We start from the raw sequence: 25863 nt of genomic DNA, 5'->3' as shown, positions 1-25863 counted from the left end.
GACACTGCCTCTCAGCCTGCGGTTGACACCCTTCCTACTTTATGTTTCTCCAAGGGCCTAATACCCCTTGTTTTCAAAGAGTGGCAGAATGTGGGATTTGAAGTCAGAAGAAAGTTGCTCTCGGACTTAATCAGTGCCTTAATGTCTGACAGCATCAAGGTTCTTGGCTCCAAAATAAAGCTGATGCTACTACACCGTTCATAATAAGCATCATAAGATACTTACTGAGCACGTGACTTCACGCTAGGCTCTGTCTACTAAGTGCCCCAGAGGTAACGTCTCGCTTGATCCCCAAAACTCTGGGCAGTGGGCACTGTCTTTTCCATTTTACAGATGGGGCTGCTCACAGTTCTTTCCAACGAGAGAACTTAAATGAGATAATATGTAAAACACATGCAGTGTCCGGCAAAGAGTGAGGATTCAAAAGGAAAATGAGACACTTCAACTGTATTTAAGAGAATGATAATGTTTTAAATATCAAAGGATAGCGCTTTAGAACACACGTTTAAATAATGACATATGTGCAGAAAAAAGTATGGAGCATCAGGCTATGCAAAGCCGTGACCTCTGAAGAAAGGGACGTTCATGTTACCTTAGAATTGGTTGTTTTTAAAATCAGAGGTTAACCTATGTAACTTAAAACACACCAAAAAGATCAGAAACACTGAAAAACGTATATAGAAGAAATAAACTAGATAGAATATGCCAAAATGGTTATGGCCATTGCCTAACAGGGTTTTTTTTTCTTACTTCTTTTAACTTCTAACAGATATTAGTTTTCACTAATTCTTAACACAAATACATTCTCCTTATAAAAAGATGAAGGTTTTCCCAGCGTCAGCTCCCAGTACTAGTCCCCTCCCCAGAGGTGATCGATTTGGTGTACATGCTTCTGTGCATATGTATAGATGTGTATACAATGTGTTTATTCATATACATGTGCACATATATACACAGCAAAAGATTTTTTTTTAAGTAGGCTCCATGCCCAGCATGAAGCCCAACATGTGGCTTGAACTTAGAATCCCTGAGATCAAGACCTGAGCTGAGATGAAGTGTCAGATGCTTAACCTACTGAGCCACCCAGGCGCCCCTATGGATATTTTGTGCTTTTAAACAAATGACATCACAGTTTGAGTCTCTGCAATTCCATCCATCAGGATGTCCCAAAGATGGTCCCATGTCCACAAATAATGGACGTCCCTCCTTGTTTCAGATTAAGTAGTTGAGAACATAGATACATAGTAGCTTGTTTGACTACTCTGCTACTGACTTCAACTAGGACGTTTACAGTGTTTTTCTACTGCACATAACACTGGTGGATTCCCTTATAAATGCCTCCTTCTGCAGGTGTGAGAGGGTTTCCTTGGGACAGATTCTAAGATGTGGAACTTCTGGGTCAATGGAATCTGCACATTTGTTATTTTAATAGATAGCACACCAAATTGCTTGCCTAAGTGACTGTACACAAATTTATATTCCCACTGGTAGCGTGGGCACACATCACTGCCAATACTTATTACCAAACCCTTTTTACTCTTTGCCAACTTCACAAATGAAAATGTATCCTGTTGTTTTGAATTTCCTTGAATAACAGGGTGTGCATCTTTTCACATGCTTATAAGCCACATAGATTTCCTTTTTTATGAACTCCTTCTCTACAAAATGTGTCTATTTTTCTGCTGCATGTTTGTCCTTCCTTTTCTCAGACTTATTATAAAAGTCATTCACAAATTCTGGAAACTAATCATTTGTCTCCTTTATAAGTGCAAGTAGTTTCTCCCTAAGTTTGTCCTTCAACCTTTGATTTTTTTGCAGGGGGGGGGGGAGAGCTAGTTTTTCATACAGATACATCAAATTTAGCAAATTAGAGTATTTGCATTTTGTGTTTTAGGGAGGACTTCTTTATCCCATGGTCATAAATATAATCTACATTTTTTTAAATAAGCCCATCATCTCATTTTTCATGTCAAGTTATTTAATCCATCTGAAATTTTAGTGAATGGTAGGAATCATTTTTTTAATGCCTAGTCACGTGCTAAATATCTTTTCTTACAAATACCTTTATTATATAATAAGTTTCCATATACATTAGTCAGCTTACTTTGCTATTCTTTTCCTTCGATTTTTTTTTTTTCTTGGTCTATTTCTGTATCACTTCCCAGCTGTTTCAATTACTATACTTTTAAGATATATTTTAACATCTGGTAGGCAATCCCCTTTCCTTCTTGCTTTTCCAAGTGATCTTGGCTTCTTTTGTACGTTTACTTTTCCAAATTAATCTTTCAATCAGTTTGTCAAATTCCAGTATAAATCATTTGGGATCTTGATGGAGGTCACACTAAATTACAGATTTGGTATAAATCTATGTCTTTACTATACCACAGCTTCCATCTATAAACAAGTGAGGTCTCTTTATTTAGGTCTCATATCCTCTAGTATACGTTTCTGTAGCTCTTATGCACATGTTACTGTGCGTTCGTTATCAAGCCCTCTGGAAGTCTCTCATTACTCCTCATAACGTGTCAGTTGATCCTCTTTCAATCCTATTGTCTGCAAATGAATGGTTTGCCTCCTCCTTTCCAGTTTCTGTGCTTCTTACGACTTTTCTTAATGTATTGGCTACAAAAAGGCCTGCGGAACAATTCTGCATAGTCCCGGCAACAGTGGTCATCTTGTTCCTGTATCTCCTCTAATAGGTCTGCTTAAAACACTTCTCCATGAAGCAGGTTTTGTGGGTAACTTTCGTCAAGTGAAGGGCATCCTATTCTAGTCTTAGTTTTTATTCATGCTCGGGGTTGCAGATCATCAAATGCTTTTTTGGCATCTATTGAGATAAGCATAATTTCTTTCTTCTTAAATCTGTGGGTTTTGTGAATTACTTTGGTCAGTTTTCTGTAGTTTTGAACCCATCTTCCATTCCTGATAATAGCCCTTTTTAGTCATAATGTAGGTCTGTTTGATTTTCACACCTGTGTTTAATAACTATGTAACTGTCTAATAAGAAAGACATCAGAACAAAGGGTTATATATACATGTTTTTGCATTTTTGTTAAAGAAAATACACAGGTAAAGATAGACTTAATTTTTCTTAGAAAAGAAAAACGTGTGTGTAAACGGAATGTGTGCAAAATGAGCGAACAGTGTGTGCTTTAACCTGCTCTACTCACTAAATTCCCTATTTGGGTTAATGTCGTCACCATCAGGCCACTCACGCAAGCAAGACTCACCGAAGCCCCCACTCCTCCTTCTGCACAAGTCCCAGGGTCCCATCAGTCACTCTACCCCATGCCTCTAATGGGAGGCCACAGGGCAGAAAGAGCAAGGTCAGGCCTTCAAGACACACCCAGCTCCAATCCCACTGCACACGACTGCCCTGCTTTGAGTGAACTACTTTACCTCTCTGGGCCCCAATTTTTTTTATCTATAAATAGACTGGATACTATCAACACTGAAGAGCCGTGGTCAAAATTAAATGAGATAGTATTTGTAAAGTACCTAACACGATGCTTGCCGTGTAAGGCACAAGCAAATGTTAACACTGTCTCGTGAAAGTCTCCTCCCCTCTCCTTCCCCTGTGCCCTGCCTAGGTCAGGCCCTCCAGTCTTCACCCTGTCCATGACAACTCTCTTTCTGCCATCAGGACACGGCTGCTAAAACCCCCTTTCTAAAATACAAATCCACTGGCTCCCCACTACCTACTCGATAAAGGTCCAACTTCTTAGCCTGAGGGATAAGGCCCACCTCAAACTCCCTCCTGGCCTTGTCCTCCTCCACTCTGGTCTCAGGGCTTTCCACACCAGTACATTGAAATCTGTACTTTCTACAAGCTCTCTCACAGCACTCTGCCTTTGCATATGCTGGTCCCTTTTCCTAAAAGCCTTTCCCTTATTTTCTACTAAGCAGAAATTCCTATTCAACCTTTTAAGAAAAAGTTCAACTGATGCTTCTTTTAAAATAAAAATTAATCCCACACAGAATTAACTACCCCATCATCAATGCTCCCATAGCAGTTCTCTCTGCCATTATTAAGATTACTCGCTTAAATATCTTTGCCCACTCACTGGGGCAAAAACTGTGTCTTATTTAATTCTTTATCACCTCCCCAGAAGCCTGGGTCATTGGTCCTTTTTAAATGAATGAAATGATGAATAAAATAAATTTTCTGTTTTAAATAAGGCTCCACTACATCCTTCAACAAAGCAAAAAAGCATATTCTGATTATGTTAACCAGACTTTCAAAGCTGACTTTTTTCCCTTAAGTTAGCCTCTACCACAATGAAACCAATTTGCCCTACCAGCAGTTCTCAGGGTTCTTAGAATAATTCTGGAGCCAACTAACCTTGTGGGAGTTCTGATTAGATGAGAGGCCCCTTTGAAGTCACTAGTCTTCAGGTACTGGTAGTAGCCATTATCAGGAATCGAGAGTATTATATTACTTTGAAAGAAAGTATCTTCCATGACGTAGACTTGTTCTCAATGAACAATTTTCTTCCACAAGTGCAAACATCCTGCTACCTTCTGTCTTCAAAGAAATGAGTTTGGTTCTATTATAGTCTGTTCCTGAAGTAAGGAAACACAGCTCAGAACAACAACAAAAAATATTCAGCCATGTTATTTGTGTGGGCTGAAATATGAAAAGAAGAAGGAACTCTCTTACATCAGAAAACCTCCCTAAAAGATACACAATTCAATTCATGCATGGCGGTGTACCATCATGAGCAGAAAGATGGCACTGGTGGTCATCAGAGACTCATAATCTCTGCTAACCACAGACAGTGAGAGTGCATAGTGGCTCTAATAGAAACTGTGAAAAACACACAAAATGAACAGAATGACCTCGGTCTTATAATCTTTTTAAAGAACCCAATATGCAAGCCACCCAAATAGCCCCTAATTTCAGAAAAGTAAGTTATGACTAAAGAACCAATATTCCATGATGATTTTTTTTAAAGATTTTATTTGAGAGAGAGAGAGAGAGCGCGCGCGCAAATGGGGGGGGGCAGAGGGAGAGGGAGATGAGCTGACTCCCCGCTGGGCAGGGAGCCCAACATGGGGCTTGATCCCAGGACCCTGGGATCATGACCTGAGCCAAAGACAGACACCTAACCGACTGAGCCACCCAAGCACCTTTCCATGGTGATTTCTGAATTAACTGTTTCTTTCACTTTGAAAAAAAAATGTTTTTCTCATAAATAAATAAATTATTTTACAACAAGAAAGAAAGAAAAAGGGCAGACCTGCAGAGAGAGAAAGCACCACAGACTTCAGCTCAAATAGCAGAGCCTGAGATTAATTTTTAAGTTTATTTGTCAATTTCCAAAACTCACTAGTGGAATAAAGAGCTTAATACAGGTATGCAAAAAGGGAGCCCCCAAGAGGTTTTCACCAGGATGAAATGGGATTAGCTTTGTAGTTCTTATAATCTTCTTCACAGAAGAATGCAATTTCAGTTTCGTGAGCTGGAAAAAAAAAAAAAGACAATGGAAAAAAATTTTAATGTAAAACTAGATTTTAAGCAAGCATTGAAATCCATATTACTCTGATTCAGTGTTTCAGATGCCTAAAGTGGGAAAGATGAGCTATTTGTTGGGTTTCACATTTCACCAAATCAACAAGAAGTAAGTACCAGCTGTCGTTATAAGAATTTAGAATTCAAATAATTTAAAAGTAAAAAGAAAAATAACCAAAAAAAATTAAAAACAAGAATAAGACTGGCTTCCAGGAAACCATAAAATTACTCATGTTATAGTCCTCTTAACAATCCCAGAAAATAAACGTTTATTTTTTACCAAATGTGCTGCTCAGTTACTGAAGGAGGAGGGAAAAATGCTTTTTTTTCTCTCTGAAATTAGCCTGTAGGTATAATAATTTAATACTTAGAGGATCAGTAGAATACCTTACAGATCACTTTACATTCTCCCTCATGACCCATCAAAATATGTGTCTGAAGAAGTTAATTTTTTGCCTGCTTATGACTAATTCATGAGGCTTCAACAATATGCAAAGTGAAAGACACAAATTGGCTTCTCCCGCAATACCTTCAAACACCTCTAATTATTCACAGGGGATATGGCACAGCTAAAGGACCCACAAAGGAGCAGAGCAGTCACAATTCTTTCAACCTAGCAGGTCAAGGACTCCGTCTTCTAAAACAATAAGTCAGCAACATTATTAATTCAGACCGGAGACAAATCTGATGGAGAGCCTTCCAATTATTAAACATGCAATTCTTTAAGGTGTGCGCCAACAAGTTCCACGTTCGTTTTTTTAAAAATTAAATCAGAAGTTAATACAGTCTGCTTAGCTTTTACAGAAAGAGCAAAAGGGCCTGCAGACTCTTGACAAGAAAACAGACGAGATTATTTGTAATGAATACCGATCACTCAATTAACATATCCTCTAAAAACAGACAAGTAAAACTCTTCAAGCCAAATAAATAGGATAATAGGGAAAGATGCCAAGGATTACCACTGGTCTCTTAGTTTACCAAACTCATCTCATCACTAGAATTTATCACAAAAGAATGAAATTAAGGAGCTTAGCATGACATTTCAGTTAAAAAAATGTTTTTGCTGGTTTTAAGAATATCAAATTTATTGTTTCTCAATCATGAGTTACCCGTGCTCATTACAGAAAATACAGAAATGTTGAAAGAAGAAAATAAAGTTACCCATAGTCTCAGATCCTCATTCCAGTCCCAGTGCATCTTCAAGATTAAATGAAGATTAATCTTGATGAAAATCAGATTGCAAACTCTCAGCACAATGAGCCTGGGGGTAAGGGGGAGACAGGGCTGCGACAAACTGAGAATCAATGAGGAGGGTCTGGAAACAAATGAACCCTGGGCAAACAGGAAGTTTACATACAGCTGAATTTTACATGAAAATAGCATTTAAAAGAATGGCTAAGAGGCCCCACACATGGAATCAGTAAAATATTGAAAGGGGGGCTTCAGAAAACTCAATATTCAGAGACAAGATATTTTGAGATCTATTTCTTTATATAAAAAGCTCCTGGAGGGGTGCCTGGGTGGCACAGCGGTTAAGCATCTGCCTTCGGCTCAGGGCATGATCCCAGCGTTATGGGATCGAGCCCCACATCAGGTTCCTCCGCTATGAGCCTGCTTCTTCCTCTCCCACTCCCCCTGCTTGTGTTCCCTCTCTCGCTGGCTGTCTCTATCTCTGTTGAATAAATAAATAAAATCTTTAAAAAAATAAATAAATAAATAAAATAAAAAGCTCCTGGGGTTTCCTATTTTGAAGGGAAGGAAGCCCAGAGGTAGACCTCTATCATTTGCAAGGGATTCTAATCATCCTCCAAATGAAGAAGGAGCTAAAAGCACCCTGTTCCTCGGAATCACAATGCAAGGTTTTCTCCACGATGTGCTATTTACATACAGAACTTTACACAGCGCTTTGCCCACGCAGCACTTTGCTCAATACACACTAACTGTAATTACAATTTTCACTTACTGTTGTTGACATTTATCTGTACCCCTTTTGAGAAACGGATACGTCGTATAGTTCCTCAGTATGGTAATAACAGGTTCAGAATAAGCTAAAGTAAAGAAAGGACTGACAAAGCGTTTTTGTTTTGCCACGTAGGTTTCCTTGGGTCTAATTAACTTATAGATAAATTCATTACTTATCTAAAGTATTTATATGCCATCTCTCACAATACACGCTCATGATGAGAGCCCCTAAGATAAAGATTTTCAGATGAATACTTTTTTTTCAAAAACAAGAACAACAAAACAAGACTCACAAATGGGTTAAACTCCCAACACTTCATGATGGCTGATAAAATTTACGGCCTTCAAAAATCGGAAAACAGCACACAAATTCAAAGTGGGTTACTCTGAATATTCGAGAGTAAGACATAAAATGTATTTTAAACTTTAGTAATGTGGTCCTCAAACCGAATAGAATGCTTTTTAAAATCTGTAAAATTCTCTTGAAAATGTTTGAGAATGATTTCCTGTATTTATGCCACACATTTATTTATCAATTAGAGTGAAAACAAATTACAGAAGATTTTCAAGACCTCTGTATCATCACCCTTTCAACCATGATCCCTTAAATTCTTGCTGCCCCGATTCTATTTAAAATGGCTCCAGAAGAACCCCGAGGAAGTCTACGGTGTGCCAGTCCCCTAGGGCACCTGATTTTAAATTAAATGTGCTGCAGGCGCAGTGCACTCAGGAGCAGAGTGCCTTGGCGTGTGAATCTGAAATGAATGTAAAACCTAAAATCCAATAAATACATTGCCAGTTCATCCCTTTGTCTTACTATCAAATGAAATCAAGTAAGAACCCTCCAAACACTGTGCACCATTTTATTTTATTTTATTTTAAAGATTTTATTTATTTATTCAACAGAGATAGAGACAGCCAGCGAGAGAGGGAACACAGCAGGGGGAGTGGGAGATGAAGAAGCAGGCTCCTAGTGGAGGAGCCTGATGTGGGGCTCAATCCCATAACGCTGGGATCACGCCCTGAGCCGAAGGCAGATGCTTAACCGCTGTGCCACCCAGGCGCCTCTGTGCACCATTTTAATACTGACTTTCAAGTTTAATGAAATGAACACAAGCCAGGACATTCAAACTTTGAAAATTAAATTAATAAATATTTTTAAGATTTTATTTATTTGAGAGAGAGAGGACGCACGAGTGAGCAAGAGTCAGGGGCAGAGGGAGAGGGAGAAGCAGATTCCCACTGAGCAGGGAGCCTGACGCAGGGCTGGATTCCAGAACCCCGAGATCATGACCTGAGCCCAAGGCAGATGCTTAACCGACTAAGCCACCCAGGTGCCCCTGAAATTAATAATTTTATAATGTGTCCAAACAGGTCAGCTCCATATATATACACCTTCAATAGGAAAATAATAATGACTTTAAATTAAAAAAGGTAAGAAAAACCAATTTTAAATGTAAAAGCTCAAAAAAATTCAAGGTAGTATACGTAAGCTCCTAACTAATTTACTCCAAAAAAGTCACCTATTGACGAGGATTTATTACAGTTTAGAACTCCCTAGCCTGTACTAGTCGGCACCAAAGAAGTATAAGGCACAGCAACTGTTGTCTGAAAAGAGAGGCAGAGACATGTGCACGGACTCTGTGGTACACATAATTAACGATCAGGCAAGCTGTAGTGTGATATTAAGTACAGATTATTGGCCAAAAAGAAAAAAAAAAAAGTACATATAGGAAGAGTGAGGTCTGGTTTCTGCAGCAATTTGAGACCAAAAGGACAAAGTTTCACCTTCTCTCCTGGTCCAGGCGTATATCCTATCCTTCCAAGTTTCATAAAAATACAAATCTACGAATCATTCAAAACTGTGCTCACAGGTGAGTTACATTTATACTTATTTTTTTTACAGCTGAGTTCTGTTTCTAAGTTTGCACCGAAGTGATTCAGCCAAGAGTTCCCAAACACAGTGCTCTATTTCATATTTGCTTCAAGCATCTGTTTTTTAGATCAACTGGCAGAGAGGATTTCAAGCTACAGTTTAAAGAGAACAAACAGCAAAATAAATCTGACCTTTGAGAGACTGGCCTGTGATTCCCACAGTGGCGAGGGGAGGGTAAGAACGGAAGAACAATCCAGACCCCTTGCTCTGGAATCCCAAATTCCCTGAGCCCACCACCTACCTTCCTGAATACCAGACTACCACTGTTTTGAAGTTTAAGGTAAAGAACAGCACCCATAACACGCCGTTAAGGGAGGAAAGCATGTATGCCCTAAGATATTACTACTCAGAATGGGAAAGGCACCTGGAACGTTCAGGAAACACAAATCAAACACGATCCTGATAAAGAAGTGAGAGCCAAAGAATCCTGCAATATTAGCTGTGCATCGGAGATAATCAAAAGACGCTGGGCACAAAGTAAGGATTCTGGTTGCGGGCAGACAACAACAGTTGACACGCAAAATGAAAACCGACCACAAGGGAGCTTTGGAATGATTACAGGATCTGGTTTGACGCAAACTCTTCCCTCAGGTCAGCACTTAGGGTTTGGCCCACTGTATCTTGTTTTAAAATATTTCCAGCAAAACACACACCGGGCTTGAAAAGAGTTACCCTGCCACCATTTCTTTCCTAAAGAAGGAGGATTCAAAAGATAATAGTAGAATGTAGCCAAAGGAAAGAGATAAAACACCACCCCAAAAATACTGACATGCAAATTCACCACTTAGGGGAATGAACCCATAAAACTACCATCATTAATGACAAGGTAAAAATTTTTACATTTACAAATAACAATTCTAAGTAAAGCTCTCTTCTTCCTTCCAAAAAAGCACATCTTTTTACTCAGGTCTTTTAGCTCTGAGTCCACAAGCGAAAATGTGCCCTGACGTCGGGCACAGAATATACGATTGGGATCCGCAATGCAGTTACAAGGCCGGGCCAGGAACTGGAGAATTTCTCCGTGAGAAAAGAGATCTTCAAACAAGTTTGTTCCCCTAATTTCCCCCCCTCACAGTCCTTCTCTTCCTTTCATGAATTCTGCAGAAAAGTCATAATGATAAATTTGTTACATTGGCATTATTCCCATGGCAACCGGCTGTGATGGCAGAGTGACGGCCCTCTAGCAAGATCAAGTGGGAAAAAGGGAGAGTGAGGACTCAGAATTCTTCTCTTCAACCACTTAAAAACCTAACCAGACACAGCAGCGAGGGAGGGGAAACTCCCCAGAAAAATCACACACTTCAGGCATCACTTTTACAACTCTACTCCCACTCAGAATTTTGTGGCTCCCCAGAGACCACTGCCTCCTTCCCCATGTGTAAGTGAAGCTTCTCCAGGGCACGGCATGGTGGCTCCAGGTGACACGGAGAGGAAGCCACTCCAGCCAGGCCAGGAGTCACCCCTGTCCAGGGCTGTGAGCTCATCAGGGCCGGGGGGGGTGGGGGTGCGGTGTGAGGTTCTGGGACCACCCTGAAACTAGCACGGAACTCGTGACAAGAATCTGATTCTCATCAAAGACCCATGGTCTTACAACAAGAATGACCGAAAGATGGATTTGATTTTTACCTTTATAGATGGTTCATTACACGAGCCCAAAATTCATGACAGTTAAGCCAACAACTCAGTATTTTAATAAATTCAAAACATTTGCCAATCGGCTTCTCTAAAACGGTTTCCAAAGACGTATTTCTGACGGTCTCCACATGCATCGTTCCAGATGTTTTCATACTTTTTTTTTCACTCAACTCTTAGGACAACGCTCTGAAACAGGTTTAGTGGTTTCTGTTTTGTTTTACAGAAATCAAAACAGAAGTTCAAAAATACTAAATGGCTTATGAAAGGTCACAAAAATGAGTAAAATGCAGAGCCCTCACTCAAACCCATTTTCTCCAACTTTAGGAGTCTATTCTTTATTTTATTTTATTTATTTATTTTTTTTAAAGATTTTATTTATTTATTCGACAGAGATAGAGACAGCCAGCGAGAGAGGGAACACAAGCAGGGGGAGTGGGAGAGGAAGAAGCAGGCTCACAGCGGAGGAGCCTGATGTGGGGCTCGATCCCAGAACGCCGGGATCACGCCCTGAGCCGAAGGCAGACGCTTAACCGCTGTGCCACCCAGGCGCCCCAGGAGTCTATTCTTTAAAACTGGTTCCTCGGGGCGCCTGGGTGGCACAGCGGTTGAGCGTCTGCCTTCGGCTCAGGGCGTGATCCCGGTGTTATGGGATCGAGCCCCACATCAGGCTCCTCCGCTGTGAGCCTGCTTCTTCCTCTCCCACTCCCCCTGCTTGTGTTCCCTCTCTCGCTGGCTGTCTCTGTCTCTGTCGAATAAATAAATAAAATCTTTGAAAAAAATAATAAAATAAAATAAAATAAATAAAATAGGTTCCTTAATTTACATACGGTACATGAGAACTGTAGAAAAAATTTCAATTACAAGAACAATTAGATAATACCAAGAAGGAAAAAAGCAATCAACTGCTTGCAGTGCCACCAGCCAGAGAACCATTTCTATAATTTTGTTACATGATCTTTTCTTCATATACACATATAGACATGTAAATGTATACATTTATAAACAATGACGGTATCACACAATATATTCTATTTCCATTCAATAAAGAAAGCTCTTATATCAGTGACTCAAGAACGGGGAAGGTGAGAGAACCCCACCACCCCTTTGAAGACACATCTCACCCTCGGGGGAGTTACGGAGCTTGAGGAAGTGTACTCCTGCTGGTCTGGTAACAGATGCGACAGGAAGTTAAGAGTGACAAAGTCTTATTGGTCAAATTGACCTACGGAAGTTAGAGGTAACACACATTCCCAATAGTAGTACCAGAGAGTATCCACTTCCCAACACTCTCTTGGATACTACCACTTTTCTTCACGTCTGTTAGTCTTGAAATTACTGCTTGTCCAAGGTCACCCAGTCATTAAGTGGCAGAATCAGGTTGTAAACCCATGCACTTTGGCTCTAGTCTCTAATTCTTAACCATTGGACCACTATACTACATAAAATAGCATCTATCTTCATGTACATTTCTCTCTCTGGACTCGTAAGGCCGAACTATTTTTCATATGTTAGCTATTTCTTCTATTAGTAGGATTTCTTATCTTTTTCCAAGCTAATTATAAGAGCTTTTTATAAATTCAGGTTAATAACGTTTTGTCATACATGAAGTATTTTTTCATAGTTCAGTGCTTCTCCTTTAACTCTGTTTATATTTTTTAGTTTTTATGTGGTCAAATCTATCATTTCTCCCTGCTCTATGGCTCTGCCTTCAAGGTCACGCTTGGAGAGCTCTTCTCCCCAAGATTATGAAACTACTAAGCCACATTTTATTTAAAAAAAATTTTTTTACATTATGACATATAATCAATCTACAATTATTTTGTAATAAAGGTTGAAATAGGATTTAAATTTTATTTTCCTGAATGCTTTGGCAACAGGCCCAACATCATTTTCTGGCTAATTCATTCTCACCCCACTTATTTGAGAGATCAAAACTTTATCATATTGTGAGATCTTACTTTTTTTAAGTTTGTTTCTGATCTTTTCCAAGGAGGTTTCGATCTCTACATCAATACCAAACCAGTCTGTTATAATAATTATAGCTTTACGTTTTAAAGGGGGGCTAGCTTCTAGCATGCCCCATGGCTCAATAACAAAGGTGCCACTTGCTATAATAAGACAACAGCATTTGAAGAAATAAATGCCAAAATAAAAGCTGTTTTCAAATAATAGCAACCTTACATATTTATAATATGAAGACACTAAATGTAGCCAAAAGTGTAGACAAACAAGGAGAGTAAGTCTAAGATTTTGTAACATGTTATTTAGATTCCTATTTAAATTAGAAGACCTGTCAGGAACTCACTTTAGCCCACACATGTCACTCAAAACTGAATTTCTGACATACGTCCCTAAAATAACTCAAAAGAACATCTGTCAAAGAAAAAAAAGAAAAAGTAAGACTTCCTAACATGGACCTCACTTAGAGTGCCCCTTAAGCAGGGTGTCCAGATAATTATAAAGTAAGTGTGATTTGTGCTGTTTCCCTGCAGTCACGGACCACAAAGGTACGTCAGAGGCACAGCACCCTCCACAGCTCACAGCTCTCTGAAAATCTCCACTCCCATCACCAGATAATCTTCAGGTGTACATACACAGAATTAGAGTGACATCTAATGGTCACAAAACATGTCACATGGCGTTTCTTTAAAATAGAACTACATGCACATTCTAGGCCGAAAAGCTAACTCGGGCCCCCTTTCGAGCGCACAGCTAGGCTCCTGTTTGAAATTCCACGACTCGGCGGGTCCCGAGTGATGTGGAGGACTATTAGAAACCGCGCTACACGGTTATACAAACAACATCTCACTTCATTATTCCACATTAGTTCTACTAGGTCCATTTCTCTCGAACCATCAGTTCAAATGATGCCGATAAGAGTAAGTAGGTTATTAAGTGAGTAATAACCTGTCAATCACTTAAAACAACCCTCAGCAGAATTCTGAGCATACCTGCAGAAAAGAACTATTTGCATTCTGCACATTTGGAGAGCAGATATCTCTTGCCCTCAGTCAAATGATCTGAATGTACATCATTCTCGTCCTCCTCTGAATAATTATCAGGGAGTGTAAAGAGCACCCAGGGTAGCATTTACTTTGCAGTGAATTATCCAAACATCATCAGCCAGGCATCAGCAGAGAGGCTGGGGAAGTGAGTGCCCCTCCAGCACCACGAGACGCTCTTTCTCACCGATTCCAGCGGTGCGCAGTGTGCTGTCTTCTTCCAGCATAAGCGTATCATCGTCTTCCAGACTCAACACAAGCTCGTTCGACTAAGAAGAAAGAAAACCTGCATCTTACTAGTCCTCCTATGTGCTTCCTATTTGGTAAGACTTCTCGAAGATACAGGATTGTTACTCTGGGTCACAGCAATAACCAAAGTCACATGCTGCTTCCGTCACCATCAGGGCAGAAGTGAATGGATATGAGCACCTACTATGTGTGCACACTCCGTAAGCACTGGGGAGACAGCACCTTAGCACGGAGCTTTGGGGCCAGGTCCGGATGAGAATTTGGGTTCCACTGATGCCCCGCTGTGTGTTCTCCACAAACCACACAGCCTCTCCGAGACTCAGTTTCCTCCTCTATAAAAAAAAAAGGGAGGGGCACCTGGGTGGCTCAGTCGGTTAAGCGTCCAACTCCTGATTTCGGCTCAGGTCACGATCTCAGGGTCATGAGATGGAGCCCCATGTCAGGCCCTGCACTGTGTGTGGAGCCTGCTTAAGATTCTTTCTCTCCCTCTCCCTGTCCCCCTCCCCACACCCTGCTCCCTCAATCTCTCGCTCTAAAAAAATGGGGGGAGGGAGGAATGAATTTTCTCTTTGGCCCCGTGGTGAGGATGAAATTAGATGAAGTAGAGAAAACCGTAAGGCAGTGTCAGTCACAGCGCAAGGCCTCTCCATGTTAGCTGCTGCTGTTCTGTAGCTGTTGTCGTCATCATTGTCGCCGTCGTCATGGCATCCTCACAATATTCCAGCAGTCAGAGAGGTTAAGAACAGACCCAGAGGGGGCACCTGGGTGGCTCAGTCGTTAAGCGTTTGCCTTCAGCTCAGGTCATGATCCCAGGGTCCTAGGATCCAGCCCCATGGCGAACTCCCTGCTCGGCCAGGAGTCTGCTTCTCCCTCTGCCCCTCCCCCTCTACTCACACCCCCACTCCCGCTTGTGCTCTATCTCAAATACATAAGTAAAATCTTTAAAAAAAAAAAAAAAAAGCAAACAAACAAACAGACCCCAGAGTACACGGAACTGAGGCCTGAGCTCTGACCAGCCTGACTTCAGAGAGAAGCAAGTTTACCTGGATGGCCCAAAGTCCATGTATCCAAAAACCTTGCCCTACCTAGTAAACACTTGATCCCATGTCATATAACCTTTCTCTATGAGGTCTGGGGTAGGGTTGGAGGAGTTGGCCCTCAAATGAAATTTACAAATCCAGTTAAACATTATAACTATAGGAGAAGATTTTGAGTTAATATCCGCCCCTAAAAAGCACACAGAGGTGACCATTAGTTGGACACACAGCACCACCTGTCAACCAGAATGCAGCTGCTTAGCAACAGTCTATTTCTAGAATATGGCTAAAGGGAACAGAAAGGCCACTCCAGCAGCTAAAATAGAAGGCCCAGAAGCCATGCTCCACAGTCCACAACTTCACCCACTAGAGAGCGCAGGGGCTTGACCTCCAGAGCACACAGATTAAAGGGGGGGGAAATGTTACTTAAAAAAATCATTTTGGGGGCACAGTCGGTTGAGCGTCTGCCTTCGGCTCAGGTCATGATCCCAGGGTCCTGGGATTAAGCCCTACGTGGGGGCTCCCTCAGGGAGTCTGCTTCTCCCTCTCCCTCTGCCTGCTGCTCCCCCTGCTTGTGCTCTCTTGTGCTCTGTCAAATTAATAAGTAAAATCTTTTTTAAAAAATCATTTTAGAATAGGTAGCACATATTCATGACACAAAATTCCCCAAGCACATAGGGAAGGAGTGAAAAGTAAGTCTCCTCCCAACCCCTATCTACCAGGTGGCCTAGTTCTCTTCCAGAGAACTAACACGAATTCTGGCATATCCTTCCAGAGGCTGTCTCTGCACACGCTCATGGAGGCAGAAATGTACAGGTAAACTTTTTCAAACACGTAACAGCATATTGTATGCTGTATTCTAACACTTGACTCTTTCCTCCTAAAACATAGCTTAAAATCATTCCAAATCAGTACACGAGCTGCCTCCATTTATCAAGGCCGTGGGCTATTCCACCGAAGGGTTATACACACACACACACACACACACACACTCTGTTCCCATGGATGGACATTCAGGTTGTTTCCATCTCTCGCTACCATAAACTACACTGCAACAAATATCCTCATAACATGTGTCATTTTGCCTTTGTACCAGTTTTATGTGTAAGATAAGTTCCTAGAAGGAGAATCATGAGGTCAGAGAGCACGTGCAATTTTATTCTGGCAGGTATTGCCAAATGACTCTCCAGAGTAGCCGTCCCACTTTATAGGAACGCTACTAATTGCTGAGAGAACCTGTTTCCCACAGCGTCGCTGACACCGTGTATTATCAAAACCATCTGATACTTGCCAACCTAATAGATGGAGATTAACTGTAGTCCGACTTTGCATTTATTTTGAGTCAAGTTGTAAATATTTTGTTTGTTAATGGACTCAAAGGATAAGTTTTTAAATGCAATTGTAAAATAGCATCACATACTAAGAAAATCAGGCCTTTTCTGTAACATAAGTTAGAAAATTTTGTTTTCACTCGTTCCTCAATTTTTCTTTTTCTTTTTTTTTTTTTTTTTAAAGATTTTATTTATTTATTTGACAGAGATAGAGACAGCCAGCGAGAGAGGGAACACAAGCAGGGAGAGTAGGAGAGGAAGAAGCAGGCTCATAGCGGAGGAGCCTGATGTGGGGCTCGATCCCAGAACGCCGGGATCACGCCCTGAGCCGAAGGCAGACGCTTAACCGCTGTGCCACCCAGGCGCCCCTCGTTCCTCAATTTTTCTTAGTGTTATTTTTTTCTAGAAAAAGGTGCTGAATGTTTGAATAAAGTAAAATTATCAATTTTTGACAGTTTCTGGGTTTTCTACCATACTTAGGAAGACCTTCACTCTAAGATTACTTTTATTTTTTTTTTATTTTTTTTTTTTTTTAAGATTACTTTTAAAATTCTACATTCTCTTCAAATGTTTTTGTCAATTTCATTTTTGTTAAAGCTTTTAATTATGGAAAATTTCAAACATACAGACCCTCTACACACCCATCACCCAGCTTGAACAAATGATCTACTCATGTTCAATCAGTTTCATCTCTGTCCTCACCTGTCGGCTTTATTTTCACACTTAAGTCATTAATCCAGTGAGTATTTATTTTGGAATAAAGTAAAGGATATGGATTCAACCTCACTATTTTCTAGATGTCTCCCAATTGTCCCAGTAACATTTACTGAATCCTCATATTTTCTCCATAGCTTTAAAACATCATATTTACTATACACTAAATTCTGATATATATTTGGGTCAATTTTTGGACTTCTAATTCTGTGCCATTGACCTAACAGTCCATATGGTGGCACCACACTGTTTTAATTATTAGAGTTTAATAATATGGCTAATATATGTCAGGGCTAGTCACTCTCCTTTCTCTTCCTTTTCCTACCTATTCTTATTTATTTTTTGCATATTAGTTTTATAATCAGCTTCTTCATTCATCTATATATGGGGTGGCATTAAATTCGTACATGAAGAAAAAACGGACATCTTCATGCTCATGCATCTTCCCATCCAAATATCCTAAGCATTTCCATTTAAGTCTTATGTTGGATCCCTTTTGCCATGTCCGTTGTTTTGTGAAATTGAGGTAGAATTTCACACAAATAAAATGCTCAGATCTTAAGGGGAGTTCAGTTCAAGGAGTGTGGACAACTGAATAACCCTCACTAGCATTCTGAAGACTCCCCTGTGAGCAGGGAGCCCGATGCGGGGGTCAATCTTAGGACCCTGAGATCATGACCTGAGCTGAAGGCAGATGCTTAACCGACTGAGCCACGCGGGAGTCCCAAGTATTTATTTTTGAATTCACCTAAATTCATTGTCTTCTCTAGTCCTAGATACCCACCATAAACTTAATCAGCTTTCAAATAACCGTATACCAGAGATTACAAAGAAAATGGCATGAGGAGGGTATGGCTGCTGCCTGTGAATTAGTAACTTCAAAAAACATTTTTTTGCAAATTTACTTTTTATGTTAAATATGTGCTTGATCTAGAACAGGCATGCTTTTTAAAAAATTAACACTTCTTTAAAGGATCTACTACTAACAGAGGCTTAGTGGGGTTTTTTCCCTTAATGGCTGTAGAAAGGGTACTTACGAAATAAAAAATGTTATTATAATGGGAAATAATTTAGAAGTTGGGTGTTCATTCCTTTATTCACTGAGACAGCTGACAGTGATTACTTGCTATGAGCCGATACCACTGTACGTAGGAAACGTACCTTTGCTTTATGTGCTTGATGAACAATCTTCAGTTTATCTGAAAGAAAAAAAAAAGTCTCTGTGAAAGATTATTTTAAAACTTCATCTGAAACTGAGAAACTTAAGCCTTGCCTTATGATCCATTCACTTAAAAATCTAGTATATGGGTAAAAAAAAAATAAAATAAAATAAAAAAATAAAATACTTTTATATATCATCACCTTAAAGGCCGCTGCTGTATAAAGATATTTGAAAGCCTTGGCCTTTGACACACACGGCTGGGTGCCATAATCTGCAATGAACTTGGCCCCTTTTTCCTTAGAAGACAGGTGGCTATTACTCAATCCTGTTTTTAGGAGTTGCAAAAGGCTCTAAGTAGCAAATAATGTAAAAAATGTCAGACGTTAACATAAGCAATTCAAAAAACCTAGTAATCTCTCAGAATATATCCAGTGACAGGAGGTCAAACGATCATCCTGACAAGTTGTTACCACTCTCCACGCTCAGGCTCACTGGTAATGTGAGCAGGGCTGCTAATGCCCAAAGAATATCATCAGTATTTGCCTCTTGGTTTTCAAACGCTGCACAAGCTCACGCCATCTAATCTGCTTTATTCAATCCTCCTTCGCTCCTTAATCTGTTTATCTTGATGTCAGGCTACGCTGTGCTTTTCCAATAAGTCATTTCTCCACATTGGGTGAAGTCCGACTTTGCAACAGTGAGCTCTTAATTATAGCAGAGGCTCACCATTCAACGGGTTTCAAGTCAGAAAGTTTCCAATTCTTCACTCAGTTTTGTTTAACCACCTAATTAACGTATTACGATTACACGTATTATTGTATCTGGACAAACTCTTAACCTTAAACTAAAATTCATTTCTATCCATCATGCCATTCGATTCAACAAAGAATTTGAACTGTAAAATGAAATGAAAGGATCTACTTTAAAAATAGGCCTGATTTAACTCTGTTCTAATAATACAAAAGAATAGGGTAGACATCCAGTTAAGACCTAGCACTCTGAATTACCCACGATTTTAAATAGTCAACTTTCAGTTATCTATTGCAATTTTTAACACAAGGTCAGCCTAAGCCTGGCACTGCAACCATGTACTTCAAAGAACTAAAAATAAACCTAATCCTGGTGAAAAAATGCATATTAGGAACGTAAATATACCACAACTGCTAAAAATAAGCTCAGAAGGTACACAAGAAAATAAACAAATTGGCTTTTGGGTTATCTATTATTCCGAGTTACCTATTATCTTTTTCTCATTATAGATAGATATGGGTTTAGTATTAGAGACAAGTTAGAAAAGCCAGTAACAGTTTTTTAAGTAAAAGGATCCTGCTTAAAGTCTGTTACAACCAACAAGCAAAACTGTGGTTTGGCCTTACCAAATATTAGTCATGTTCTACATATTTTGCTAATGAGACTTTATTAGAAATACCCTTGCTCTAATGGATCCTGCAAGCCCACAACAGGAAGGCCACATTTTTTTTTTTTCAGAAGAAGAAATGATTTGAACAGAAATTTTCAGATTTTTTCCTCCAACAGAAACTAGTAAGACTTGGTAAGAGTCTCGGAAACAAGCTAGCAAAAGATATTGTACTAATAATGTCCTTTTTCTTGTTGAATAATCTCTTTCAATTGTTTTTACTTCTTTTTTAAAAAATATTTTCATTATTAACAGAAACAACATTTGTGGGTATTGTACCCTAAGTGCAAATTACTTGAGGAAAGTAACCTCATAAAAATAAAAAGAATAGGGGCGCCTGGGTGGCTCAGTCGGTTAAGCGTCTGCCTTCGGCTCAGGTCATGATCCCCAATTGAACCCCATGTCAGACTCGTTGATCAGCAGGCAGCCTGCTTCTCCCTCTGCCTGCCACTCCCCCTGCTTGTGCTCTCTGGCTCTCTCTCTCTCTCTCTCTCTCTCTCAAATGAATAAATAAAATCTTTAAAAAAATAAAAAGAATATATTTGTGGGGCATTTGACGTGTTCACACAAGTGTGGTTTAATCTCACACGGCCTTGTGGAGCAAAAAGTATCAGCAGCCCCACACCGCACAGCCACCAATATTTACTGCACACACGCACAGCGTCTAGGTGATAAGGATTTAAAAATAAGACCACATCCAATGTGCTTTAGAGCACAGTCTGGTCGGGATAAATCAATCATAGATGTAGATGCCAATTAAATAGGAGGAGGGGCCCTGAGAAATCTCAGACTCTCTGTGGCCTGGCCAGCGAGCCAGCCCTTTGCCCAAGGGCGTTGGAGACAGCCACCAGCAAAGCTGGTATCAGACTCTGCACCCTTTCCACTCCCCGACCCAGTGTGTTCTATTCCCACAGAGCAGGGAGCAATACTGAAGGACAAGGACAGATGAGAAAGTAACGTGTGGCCTTACTTCTTTGAACACAAAGCGGCATATTGTTACGGAGCCAAACCCAGACTGAGTCACTGAATGTCTATCAAAACCCTAGTGGTTCTCTAATTTCTCATTTCACAGATAAATGTATTCACTTTGTCTGCCAATTCACCTGAATAGTATACAAATCCTAGGACAAAACCGTGTTAATAAGGTGGGAAAATGTAAGAGGTACGTTATCTACCACCATGATGATTAACAGATATTCTAATGCTTTCAGTATCTAAAGCTTACCTTTCAAAATGACTTACGTGGAACACAGGGTTGAATATGTATGCACACGCATGCACACACACACCATGCCAAAAAGGAAATGGCATCTGTAGATTGATTCAAGTTTAAGGTTATATTGCAAGTCATTATACCCTGAAAGCTACGAAAGCCAGAATTGAGCAGCTTCATATTTACTTAATCGTGCTTTTTATTCCTTTTTCTTATTCAATATTTAGTATGTAAATTCTTTAAGCCCAATAAATCAAAGTACTTTCCACTCAGTGCCTTCAACTTCTGCTTGACTACCCCTTATGACCTCACAATTAGTCTCTGGATATTAAAATGTATACACACGGTGAAGATTGTGATTTCAAAGTATTTTAGGTCATAAGTTGCTCTACCAAATGGGAACAGAATTAAAAGCCACTCCAAAAAATGATCTAAGGTAATAAAAAATTTATGCTTCAAAAAATGTCTGTACCAATTAACAGAAATATTTATTAGATGCGTCATAATTTTCAAGTGAGGTCTCAAAGTTTGGAGAGTGTCACTATGCTGAAGGTTAATAACTGTACCATCTTTACACCAAATAATGAAACCCAATTTCTTCCCTCATTATTGCATTGCTTAATCGACCACTGCAACATACTAATTTACTATATACTATGCTCAAGTTACTGGCATTTAAAATGTTCAATCTCGGGGCGCCTGGGTGGCACAGCGGTTGAGCAACTGCCTTCAGCTCAGGGCGTGATCCCGGCGTTATGGGATCGAGCCCCACATCAGGCTCCTCCGCTATGAACCTGCTTCTTCCTCTCCCACTCCCCCTGCTTGTGTTCCCTCTCTCGCTGGCTGTCTCTATCTCTGTCGAATAAATAAATAAAATCTTCAAAAAAAATAAAAATAAAAATAAAATGTTCAATCTCTTCTTTTAATTCCTAGTCTGAAATCATTTTTCTTTCCTGGTTACCTGACAAGAAATTCATTTTAGACATCGTTTGCCAGACGTGTTATTTGTTCCTCACAAATAGGTCACTTTCAAACGCTATTTCAGTTTACTTCAGTGATACACCAGGATTCTTATATTTCTAAATAAACTTCCATATTGGTTTTTGTTTACAGATAGTAAACTCATTTTTGAAAACCAAATTCGAACTACTATCAACATAAAACTAACGTGAAATTATATTAATACACAATTTTAAAGAATAAGTAAAATTACTTACCATATTTATAATTTCTGAATGGTGGTGGCAGGCTGGTCCTTAAAGGAATATCTATAAGAGAAATATTATTTTTATTATATTCAATCAGACACTTGCAGTATATGCATAATTTTTTGCTATGTTCTCCTAGATCTCCAGAGTAAGCTACTTTGAAAAATTTGATAGAACCCAAAATGAAGCTAACATGCCATCAAAACCCAAAGGTCATCTAAAACAATGGAACCACTGAAGAAATGTTGAGCTGTTATCAGCTGAACTAAGAATTCGGTAACGTTATTAAATGAACTGCCATTTTACTAAATACAATAGCACCTATGTACATTTGAAATACGTAGCATTCGTGTGTGAGATATTATTTTCTGTAGTGGTGACATTTATTTAGCATATGAACCTGAGAACTCGTTCAGGCCAGTAGTGGAAACCAATGTTCTAGACGAGTGTTACTACTCTTACCAAAACTCAGATAACCTACAATATAACTCTAATTCAGCAAAGAAAACAAAACAAAAACAAATTGAATATTCTTTTTAAAACAGAATTTCAAATGTCTGAGAGGGCATGTATGTCAGAGGGCAATTGGAAATGTACCAAAATTACATATGCATATACCCTTTGACCTAGCAATTCCACTTCAAGAACTGATCACAGAGATACATTCTCACACATGTGTGTACTAGGACATACATACAAGGGTACTAACTGTAGCGCTGTTTACAGGAGCAAATGCTCAGAAAAATCCAAATGCCCTCCAGTGGGTAGGACTTAATAATTAATGTGCCCCAAAAATGAAACACATTTTTCAACTATAAAAAAAAAAAAGGCAGAGGAAGTACTCTACTAATAAGATCTTCAAGATACGTTAAAGGAAAGCATAAGGCAGACCATCATTTTTAAAGCCGGCCAACTTTTGAGTAAAACGGGGGAAAAGAAAGAATATATTTGTATTTGCTTATATGTCCGTGGGGTGGGGGAGTGCACTGGTCGGAGAACAGAAGCGGGAAGGAGAGTTCTTACTGATTTCCTTTTACATTCTGACCTTAAAACTACATGCATGTGTTATCTATAAAGAAAACTTTCTTAAAAACCCACACATCTGAATTAGGAAACGTGTTTTTCTAGGCACATTTACCTTTTAGAGGTCGAATACATACAAAAATTAAAATATAATTTATTCATTTATGTCAAATGCATTTAAAATGCTTACTACCAGGCATTCCGGAGACAAAGTAAATAAGAAGTTACCAAGACAAGTCCCCACCTTTGAGAGCACATAGTCCATGTCACACCTGTAACAGGGCTTGGTCTCACACGTGGGGTGCTCCCCTGCTACACATTAGAACCACCAAGCCCAGCACGAGCGGAACCGACTCAGCAGTCTGGTCCCAGGCATAGATGTTCAAACACAAAACAGAAAACTAAAACGATTCTTAGCCAAACACATTCGCGTGCGGGCCAGCTAGATGGCCTGAGTGAGTGCACGGGTCAAACAGGAGGGGCTGTGAGATCTGGGAGCATGCACCCCATTAAAGTAGACTGCTGCCATTCCATTGGAATTGGTTCCCTAAAGATTTAAATGAAAACACTAAAAAAAAAAAAAAAAAAAAGTCTGGGGTTTTAGGTGAAATTTTCCGACTTTTAAAACACTGTAGGCCCAAACAAACCTGTCTGGAGCCCGGAACCACCTGCCCGACACTTGAAACCTCTGGCTTAGGCTTGCCAGAGAACAGAAGCTTCACTTTCTCCTTTTTGTGTCTCACTTATGAATTCTGGGCCGAAGAAGTGTTAATTAAACATCAGAAAGAGGAATTAGATCTGTTTAATTTATTAGCACTTACAGTTCCTGAATAAGACAAAGAAACCCTGTGAAGGCGGGAGAGAAGGAACAGAGGGCTCTGTGAAACCGCTCATGTTTAGAGGTGTCTACATTCGGAGAAATCAAATCACTGTCTTCTGTTCAGTCTGGACTTCTGAGAGAGGAGACAGTGACAGGCAAATGAGAGCGCTTTCGCTTTCCTCCTCGAGGTGTCAGCTCAAGTGCCACTCCACGAAAAGGCCTCCCTTGCCGGCCCTGCTAAGGGCGGGGTCTCCCCTCTAATGGTTTCCTCCATAACATTCCTCACAACCACAGTTCTGTCTGTTCAATTATTGGTCTCCCTTCCCTACTGATTCATAAATAACCCTTGAGACTAAGACGCTAGGCCCCAGCTCTTGAAACCGAAGCCCGTGTCCGGCACATCACAGGTTAATAGATCACGTGTTCCCTGTAGGCAGAAACCACAGTTGATTTTCCTCATTGTGTTACCGGTACCTAAAAGGGTGCCGGGCCCATGTCAGGTGCTTAAAAATATTCGTGAATGAATAAATAGAACTTAAACCCTCCATTTGGCAGTTAAGAACGCCGAGGTCCTGGTGGGCCCAGGGCGTCAGAGCTAGGGCTAGAATCCAATCCTCCCATTCGGCAGCAAGGAGAAGGGGTCTCTTCTGCAGGGGCACAAAGTGACCAGCCATTCAACCCGTGACGTGAGATAAGAGCTTTGGGGCATATACATATAAAAAGGCCTGAGGAGGAACAGAAAAAGAACAAACAACTTCCTTACCAAACGGGGGGCTTCTCATTTTGCACTACAACGAAGAAGGCTGTGGGCAGTCCTATGAGGACCCGCACTTACATTTCACCCAGAAGTGGAATGGCTGGATCTGACGCTGGGGGTTGGTTTACCATTTTTAAAAAACTGCCAAGTCATCTTCTAAATGGTTCCTCCTCACATTCCTACTCGCAGCACATCTGATCCTTCCACATCCTAGCCAAAACTGGGGTTTTCAGTAATAGACCTTTTTCATTCTATCCATTTCAGCGGGAGTGTTGTGTTCTCACGGTGACTTTAACTAGCACTTCACTACACTAACAATGGTGGGTACCACGTATCTTCTTTCCTCAAGTGTCTGTCATGATATATTCTTCTTCTTTAAATACTGTTGGATTTGATTTGCTAAAATTTGGTTATGAATTTTTATATCTCTTTGTGTTCAAAATGTTGGTTGGTAGCTGTTTTTGGTTTTTTTTTTAGATTTTTTTATTTATTTATGTGACAGAGAGACAGCCAGCGAGAGAGGGAACACAGCAGGGGAGTGGGAGAGGAAGAAGCAGGCTCCCAGCGGAGGAGCCTGATGTGGGGCTCGATCCCAGAACGCTGGGATCACGCCCTGAGCCGAAGGCAGACGCTTAATGACTGTGCTACCCAGGCGCCCCATACTCTTTGGTTTTGATATCAGGGTAAGGATGGCCTCAGAAAATCAGGTGATAAGTATTTCCTCGTCTTGAGTTTTATAGAAGAGTTTCTGTAGAATTGGGATTATTTCTTCCTTAAATGTATGGTAGAATTTACCCGTGACTGGAACTGGCACTGGAGTTTTCTGTGAGAAATGTGTTTTAACTACCGTTCATTTTAAAATACAGAATTATTCAGGTTGTCTGT

At 40.1% G+C, this 25863-nt stretch overlaps 1 protein-coding gene across 11 annotated transcripts in view; it reads right to left on the bottom strand.

The window, feature by feature from the left end:
- Window positions 1-5266: 5266 nt before the first annotated feature.
- CUNH2orf76 (chromosome unknown C2orf76 homolog) overlaps window positions 5267-25863 on the bottom strand; it is a 55845-nt gene continuing 35248 nt past the window's right edge. For 10 of the 11 annotated variants that reach the window (XM_044388268.3, XM_057317239.1, XM_057317242.1 and 7 more), the window contains 4 exons: window positions 22388-22438; window positions 18540-18577; window positions 14235-14316; window positions 5267-5462 (listed from right to left, as the gene is read on the bottom strand). In XM_044388268.3, the coding sequence (XP_044244203.1) occupies window positions 5386-5462; window positions 14235-14316; window positions 18540-18577; window positions 22388-22438 (248 nt within the window). In that variant the 3' untranslated portion in view covers window positions 5267-5385. Of the gene's footprint in view, window positions 5463-6673; window positions 6774-14234; window positions 14317-18539; window positions 18578-22387; window positions 22439-25863 lie in introns of all 11 variants that reach the window. The other variant, XR_008961047.1, reaches the window with a different exon arrangement.

This window comes from Ursus arctos, unplaced genomic scaffold, assembly GCF_023065955.2.
Source record: "Ursus arctos isolate Adak ecotype North America unplaced genomic scaffold, UrsArc2.0 scaffold_1, whole genome shotgun sequence".
In the NCBI taxonomy this organism is placed as follows: domain Eukaryota; kingdom Metazoa; phylum Chordata; class Mammalia; order Carnivora; family Ursidae; genus Ursus; species Ursus arctos.
The sequence above is the reverse complement of the archived record's forward strand: the minus strand, read 5'-3'. Positions and strand labels throughout refer to the sequence as shown.